The sequence below is a fragment of the Taudactylus pleione genome, unplaced genomic scaffold, assembly GCF_031769625.1.
Source record: "Taudactylus pleione unplaced genomic scaffold, aTauple2 ptg000647l, whole genome shotgun sequence".
Lineage (NCBI taxonomy): Eukaryota > Metazoa > Chordata > Amphibia > Anura > Myobatrachidae > Taudactylus > Taudactylus pleione.
Genome location: NW_028285049.1, coordinates 5,010,001 through 5,018,598, shown reverse-complemented (window position 1 = coordinate 5,018,598; position 8,598 = coordinate 5,010,001). Strand labels below are relative to the sequence as shown.

Below are 8,598 nucleotides of genomic sequence, written 5' to 3'. Positions count from 1 at the left end.
ATGATGGTGATCCCAGGCTGCAACATTGGTCGCAGTGCTGGGATCGCAGATGCAGCAAGGAGATGTCCATTTCCTACAGACAGCTTCTGCATTTGCGACTCTGCAATTCCGTCCATCTCTGAATCAGACCCTCAATCTTGCAAACAACAATTGGCACAATCTGCTATGCAATACAGTATATATTATACACATTGTTAGATATCTTGAAACTTTTTTTTTTTACAAAAATAAAACAAATACTACTCTATATCGTATTAGAAGCCAGCATACAGACACGAGCCTGACAGCCTTCAGCTGGGTACACACTATACGATGGTGCGACCCAGTGATGCGATGTAATGATACGTTGCATCTCCATGCACACTACACGATCCGGCTTCTGACAGCACAATGTCTCATTACATATTGCATGTAAAAGCACCGCATCTGTCGTGGAATTGTCCCATCTGATGTGCAGCACAGCAAATGGGACGATTCAATAAACGATGGCAGTGAATGACGGACTGGGCACACTAAGATGTGTCCGATATATTGTTCCGATCTGCGTTGAAACGATATATAATCGGACGATAGATCATATAGTGTGTACCTAGCTTTAAGCTGGGTACACACGTAAAGATTTTCTGTCCAACCATCCAGCTAGTTGATTGGGTGGAATGAAAATCTGGTAAGGTATGAAAGTAAATGGCAATCAGCAATTTGCTACCAAACGCCGGAAAATAGACAAAAACTGTTGTTTGAACAAATTGTTTAGATCAAACATTTAACAAACTTGTCTTACCGACCACTTTCATCTGTTTTCTGGCATTTGGGAGCAAATTGCTGATCATCAGTTACTCCCATACGTTACCAGATTTTCATTCCAACCAATCAACTAGTTGGATGGTTGGACAGAAAATCTTTACGTGTGTGTGCAGCATAAATCTAATAACAGAAAATGCGTACATTAGCTTTGCCAGCAATATCCAAGCAAGAGTAACGGACACAGCCACAATGTTATTAGTTAGGCCAATGACACAGGGCACGTGGCCTCACCATGGAACATTAAGCAGTGTAAAGGCAGAATTGCTGCTACATGAAGGCGGATATACTCAGTGTTGATGGATTTGGGGAATGATAACAGATAATTGGGTGTAAGCACAGGCGAAGCAATGTAGTTACATGACAGTGTTACAGTTTCTCTTCTTATTAGATTATAAAGGGAAAAACAGGTGAATGCTCCAACAGCAGACTTATCAAACTCAATATATGTTGGTTAAAATCTTTATCACATAAGTAAATATGTAGGAATAAATAAGTAAGAATCAAGTTTAATAACTTACTACTCTTTGTACCGAAAGGCAACATAAAAGATAATAATTTGCATCAGGGATAGTTTAGAGCCAAATTTATATTGGTATCTGTAAGTACTATTTGTAGCAATCAGTAAAACACTGCAAAGTAACAACAGGCTATTTCACTTGTGATAGATTTCAAGCTATATTAGATACTGTAGAAAGAAGTTACGACAGAACTACATCTGAAAGTTGAGTGACATTTGTTTGGGGTAAAATACACACCTCAAAACAAGGAATAAAAATGATACTAAAATATACAAATCTCTAATATCTGTGACTATGTATACACAATGAACCCATATGTACAAATTTAAAATATACATTAACATTCACATAGATTTAAAGGTCGTGTTAATAAAAGATGAAAACAGTAACACAAAGAATCCGGTGATATGTGATGAATTAAAACGCACAATTGTTTTTACAATAGAAAACTTGGCTGTAAACAATATATTCAATATAAAATTAGACTTCACAATTTTGTCTTTATTTCTTCCCGACTTAACCAAGAATCCATTCGATGCCATCCAACAAACCGGACAGAGTAGAAGCTTCTGTGTCCTGCACCTGAAAATGATACAAAATTACTACAAATGATTTAGGAGTTCATATATTGTTTAAATGTCATCCCCCCCCAATCGTGAAGACGATTATTATTCCTATTGTTTTCCACCGGCATTGATGTAAAATAAATCATAGCCTATCAACTTGTGAGCTGAGATTATGGCAGACATGGAAAAAAAAAAGTGAAAACCTGAAAAGTTGGCAGTCAGATTTCACTTTTCGCTCCCATCCGTATTCACATTAGCGTACAGAGTCAGGCAGCTTATGCTACAGTATAACAAGGTTGCAACGGTCAATAGATTAGTGCCTCATGTGGTGAACTATACTAATCAAACAGAACTATCTGATTTGCTATTGGCTGTATAATTTTTTGCCCTTAAGGATTGTATGAAGTTAATGCATCAGTCTCTTGTACAGCAAACACAATAATACGTGGACTTCGTTCTCATACAGAGGGAATACAAGCATATCATCTAACCTAGAGGTTCACAAACTCCGCCATTACATTCCAGGTTTTAAGGATATCCATGCTCGAGTCCAGATGGTTATATCAAATTGACTAAGGTACTAATTATGTCACCTGTGTTCAAACTTAAAAACGCGGATGGTAATGAAGAAGTTTGGGAATGTCTGATCTGAGCAATAATCGTTTTATCCAGGCTTTCGTTACATTGGAAAGGAGCGGATTATACATTGCCGCCGGTACAACGATAGGAAAGAATGTCCTCCAGAAAATACTAAGAAGAGTAAGAGATAACTGGATGTATCTTACCATCCATGGACGGTTTAGCTTGTTCAGACACAAGTCATGAGCCAGGTAAACACAGGGGATTCTCTTGTCTCCAGGGTTTGATATACAAGCTAACACCAATAAAGGTCTTCTCTGTGGCCCCATGAGAGGGTCCATCATTGCCAGGATCTTAGATACTTCTTCCTTACGATTATGCTCTACACAAAATCAAACAGAACATACTGTACAGTCATCAACATCATCAGAGGCTGCCAGATTCCATAGCTTGCAGATATGACATAAATGAATAGAATAAACACAATAGTAGACACCTGAATACAATTAAGAACAATGGCACATATAATATGAGATATGGTAAGAACTTACCCTTGTTATCTCTATTTCTACGAAGTCCATAGGGTTCCACAGGATACCTTGGGGTATAGGTGTGACGTCAGTCGCAGGGCACCAAAGAGTTAAGCTTTCAGCCTCCCAGGATGCACTAGGTCCCCCTCCTATACCCCGCCCCCGGGCCAAGGCACCTCAGTTAGTTACCAAGCCATAGGCCGGAGGAGGAGAAGGAAGAGAGAGAACAAAGATCTGGACACATACAAGAATCACATTCTCACCAGAGGGAGACGGAAAACCGGTGACCAGAGCAAAGCCCATCTGCAGCACAGGTGCGACAGGGCGGGAGTCCTGTGGTGGAACCCTATGGACTTCGTAGAAATAGAGATAACAAGGGTAAGTTCTTACCATATCTCATATTTTCTACTTCAGGGTCCATAGGGTATCCACAGGATACCTTGGGGATGTCCCAAAGCAGTATCCTTTAAGGGTGGGGACGCTCCTGTGCAGAAAGGAGAATCCGCCGCCCGAAGGAAGCATCCTGAGAGGCGAAGGTGTCAAACCTGTAATACCTCACGAAGGTATGGACAGAAGACCACGTAGCAGCCTTGCAGATCTGAACTGCCGAGGCACCACGTTGAGCTGCCCACGAAGGACCCACAGACCTAGTGGAATGAGCCTTCAGAGAAGGAGGGACCGGTAGGCCTTCATGAAGATAAGCTTCAGAAATAGCCATACGGATCCAGGCTGCCAAAGTTTGCTTTGAAGCAGGCCAACCCTTTTTACGGAAGCCAAAGAGGACAAACAAAGCGTCCGACTTCCTAAACGAAGAAGTGCGGTCAACATAAGTCCTTAAGGCCCGCACAACATCCAAAGAGGCCTCACCCACGGAAAGACCCGGTGAGTTAAAGGCCGGAACAACTATTTCCTCGTTAATATGAAACTGGGAAACAACTTTGGGAAGAAACTCGGGCCGAGTGCGGAGCACTGCCCTGTTCCCATAAAAAACCAAGAAAGGGGGTCTACAAGAAAGAGCCCCTAACTCAGAAACACGTCTGGCCGAAGCAATGGCCAGAAGGAAAACAGTCTTAGCTGTTAGCCATTTAAGATCCACTGAGCCCAGTGGTTCAAACGGCGGTCCTTGGAGAGCCCTCAGGACCACAGCCAAATCCCAAGGCGCCACAGGTGGAACAAAGGGCGGCTGAATGCGGAGAACACCCTGCATAAAGGTGCGCACATCCGGGATTGTAGCAATCCTACGGTGAAACCAGACAGATAGGGCCGAAACCTGTACCTTCAAAGAAGCAAGGCGAAGCCCATGATCTAGTCCCGCTTGCAGGAAGGCGAGAATCCGAGACAGACGAAACTCCCGCGGTGCATAACCTCTCGGTCGACACCACTGGAAGAACGTATGCCACACGCGATGGTATATCCTCGCGGAAGACGGTTTCCGAGCTCGTAACATGGTACTCACCACAGAGCTGGAAAACCCCCGGGACCTCAGCATGGCCGTCTCAACAGCCACGCCGTCAAAGACAGCCGAGTCAGGTCCGGGTGAAGGCAAGGACCCTGAGACAGAAGGTCCGGTCGTAGCGGCAACCGCAGAGGAATGTCCACGGACAGACCCTGAAGGTCTGAGAACCAGTGCCGTCTGGGCCACGCGGGAGCTATCAACAGGAGCGTCCCTCCTTCCTGTTTGAATTTCCGGATTACCCGTGGAAGAAGGGAGACCGGAGGGAACAGGTATGCGAACCGGAACGTCCACCGGACGGACAGAGCATCCACCAGAGACGCCCCTTCGTCTCTTGTGCGAGACCCGTACACCGGCAACTTGTTGTTGTGCCGGGACGCCATGAGGTCGATTTCTGGAAGACCCCACCTGTCCACCAGTAGTTGAAAAACGTCCGGGTGCAGGGACCATTCCCCCGGATGAACGTCCTGGCGACTTAGAAAGTCCGCCTCCCAATTGAGCACTCCCGGGATGAAGACCGCTGATATGGCCGGAAGATTGCGCTCCGCCCAAACCAGGATCCGAGAGACCTCTACGAGAGCCGCCCGACTGCGAGTTCCTCCTTGCCTGTTTATGTAGGCCACGGTGGTAGCGTTGTCCGACTGGACCTGCACCGGGCGACCCTGGAGAAACCGCTGTGCCTACTGGAGAGCATTGAAGACCGCACGGAGTTCCAAGATATTTATTGGAAGCTCCGCTTCTGTCGGCGTCCACCTGCCCTGGAACAAGTGTGGACCCGAAACTGCTCCCCAGCCCCGAAGACTGGCGTCCGTTGTCAACAGGACCCAATTTGGAACCCAGAACGGACGTCCCTTGTTGAGGTGGGTCGTCTGTAACCACCACGTAAGGGACAGGCGAACCTCCTGGGTGAGCACAATCGTCTGGGACTTCAGAGACTGAGTCAGCCCGTTCCATTTGGACAGGATCAGGTGCTGCAGAGGTCTGGAGTGAAACTGGGCGTATTCCACCATGTCGAACACCGACACCATGGAGCCCAGTAACCTCATCGCCGAGTGTAAGGACACCCGGCGGCTGTGCAGACAACTGCGCACCCTTGACTGTAAAGCAGAGATCTTGTCCTCCGTCACGAAGATCCTTTGCTGTCCCGAGTCCAATAAGGCTCCAAGATGCAGAATCCTCCGAGACGGGATTAGAGTGGACTTCTGCCAGTTGATTAGCCAGCCGTGCCGTTGCAGCAGTGCAATGGTCAGGTCCAAGTGGCGTAACAGGAACTCTGGAGATCCTGCCACCAATAACAGGTCGTCCAAATACGGCAACATGCGGACTCCCTGCAGCCGCAGAGAAGCCGCCATGACCGCCATCACCTTGGTGAAAACACGTGGTGCTGTTGCCAGGCCAAAAGGTAACGCCCGAAACTGGAAGTGGTCGCTGCTGATTGCAAACCTGAGGAACTGTTGATGGCGCCAAAGAATAGGGACATGCAGGTAAGCGTCCTGTATGTCCAATGACACCAAGTAGTCCCCAGGTTCCAGTGCCAGAATGATGGACCGTAGGGTCTCCATCCGAAACTTCGGGACCCGCAAAGACTTGTTGAGTGCTTTGAGGTTGAGAATCGGACGATATGACCCATTGGGTTTCTGTACCAAAAATAGATTTGAATAGAAACCCTGGCCCCTCTGGGAGAATGGAACCGCCACTATAACTCCAGCCTGGAGCATAGTGTGCAATACCTTCCGCAGCTCCGTAGCCTTGTTCCGGTCTGATGGGAGACCCGTGGTGAAGAAGCGAGCCGGGGGTCTGTGCCGGAAGGAGAGGGCGTATCCGTGGGAAACCACCTCCAGAACCCAAGTGTCTGTCGTAGTGGTCGACCAACACTGGGCGAACTGTAGCAGGCGGCCTCCCACCCTGGGATCCCCCAAAGGGAGGCCCGGACCGTCAGGCCGCAGGCTTGTCATCTGGCTTGGGGGCCGGACGTCTGGTACTCCATGCCTGCTTCCGGGGCTTGACCGATTTCTTAGGGCCAGCCTGTCGAGGAAACGACTGTGGTTTGGGCCTGCCCTGGGCCCTAGATGACCGAAAGGACGATGGTCCCGAACCAGAAGGAGCAGCGGCCGACGGGAGACAGGTAGATTTGGCTGCCGCCAGCGTGGCCACAATCTTATCCAGATCCGGACCGAAGAGAACTTCTCCGGTAAACGGCAACGCTTCCAGACCTTTCTTGGAATCTGCGTCCGCCTTCCAGGATCGCAGCCACAAGGTGCGACGAGCAGCTACCGCTGCTGAAGAAATTCTAGACACCAGAGTACTAATGTCTAGAGCCGCCTCGTTGATGTAGGTGGCCGAATCACGGAGATTGCCAATCAACTCCGCCTGATCGGCCGGACAGTCGGATTCAAAAGAAGCCTCTAATGAATCCGCCCAGCGCTCCATCACTCTGGCAACCCAGCAAATGGCCATAGCCGGCCGTGCTGCCCCCCCTGCAAGGGAATAAGCGGACTTCAGGCAGATTTCTACCTTGCGGTCCGTAGCATCCTTAAGGGAGGACATGGATGGCATCGGCAATGTGGCACTACGGACAAGACGGGTCACGTGAGAATCCACCTGTGGAGGGGATTCCCACTTAGCAAAATAATTATCCGCGAACGGATAAGCCACCGCCAGGCGTCTCTGCGGCTGGTATCTTTTGCCAGGTTGTTTCCACGCCTCCTCTAAATGGTCCACCAACTGACCCGAAAGAGGAAAGACTGTGGCATCGCCCTTCACATCTTTGAAAAAGGCATACTTAGATTTAGCCGCTGGGGGAACTTCGTCCTCAATCACCAAGGCTGTGCGGACCGCCCGAATAAGTCCAGGAATATATACTTTGGACTTAGCATCAGCGTCCTTAGTATGGAGAGGTTCCTGATCGTAAGGATCTAGAATCTCCCCATCATCAGACGTCCCTTCGTCATCCTCATAAGGAGCGGACAGAGACGCCACCGGCCTTTTATGAGACCGCATCACAGACTCCCCTGGCAACACATCCGACAAGTGCTGTACAGAACTCGTCAGGGAGTTAACCCACGCTGGCTCCTGAGAACCCGGGAGCGGGGAAATAGGGAGACTATGGGGTACCACCAATTGTCGTGGGAACCCCTGCATGGGTGACGACACCACAGACTGCTGGGACAAACCCATCGGAGTAAACGCGGGCTGCGGAGCTAACTGGCCCACTAAAGCTGTTAACGCCTGAGCGAAACAAGCCCAGGGCGGCTCCTGTACCGGTGCTGTAACCGTAATAGGCCGCGCCATGGACAAACACTGCCGGCAAAGGCCCTCCGCGCTACCCTCCCCCTCCGCTAACGGTACTTTGCACGTGGTACACTGTAGCCGGAGGGGAAAATCACTTTCAGACATGATGGCACCACATATGTGACCTCTCTCACCAATTAAGTATTAAATAGGCGAGAGACCACCCTGCAGCACCGCACCGCAAGGGCTTTAGCAGAAAGAACAGGGACAGTAATAAAGCTGACAGTTTAGAGAAGAAAAGTTACAGGCAGCAGCGCTAGCACAGTCACATACAATGCAGAGAAATAACAATTCCTGCACTAACAGCGCTGATCACTCAACTACACAGACACAGGGCCTGGTAGGACACAGCGCTGCATACACAGACCTGACCACAGCGGAGGAGAGGTATGCGGGGGGACCCAGACCACGATGCTTCCGTCCAGCGCTGCCAGCAGCGTTCACCATGCGTTCTGGAGAAGATGGCCGCCGAGGAGCAGAGAGGAGGCTGGCCTGGGGGAGGAGCGCTGCCACAGGACCAGTCGGCAGCATGCAGAGAGGGCTGTGTGCAGCGGGGGAGGCGCCGGCTGTGAGACAGGGAAGGCGCGCTCCCCTGGCATGCATTTAACCCCTGGGACGCCGCAGCGCTACCGCTCTGCTGCGGTCCGCTGTCCCAGGGGGTAGTGGAAGCGCAGGTTGGTCGCCTGGCTCCACGCTGCAGCCAGTCCCCAGGGAGCCCCCTGCCTGGGGACTTAGGACCATGTGATCAGCGGGGACCCACCGCGGGACCCCGCTGCTTACCTCTGTCCCCCTTGAATCCGGCCATGGTCCGGAGCATCTGGGGTCACCGCTAGCTGTGACCCCAGACGCCCACCAGC

General features: G+C 49.8%; 1 protein-coding gene across 1 annotated transcript in view; it reads right to left on the bottom strand.

Moving 5' to 3' along the window:
* Positions 1 to 880: 880 nt before the first annotated feature.
* The window catches only part of FBXO4 (F-box protein 4), a 38,199-nt gene continuing 30,481 nt past the window's right edge, over positions 881 to 8,598 (bottom strand). The window contains exons 6-7 of the mRNA XM_088455252.1: positions 2,674 to 2,849; positions 881 to 1,904 (exon numbers count right to left, since the gene is read on the bottom strand). Of these exons, the coding sequence (XP_088311378.1) occupies positions 1,839 to 1,904; positions 2,674 to 2,849 (242 nt within the window). The 3' untranslated portion in view covers positions 881 to 1,838. The remainder of the gene's footprint in view (positions 1,905 to 2,673; positions 2,850 to 8,598) is intronic.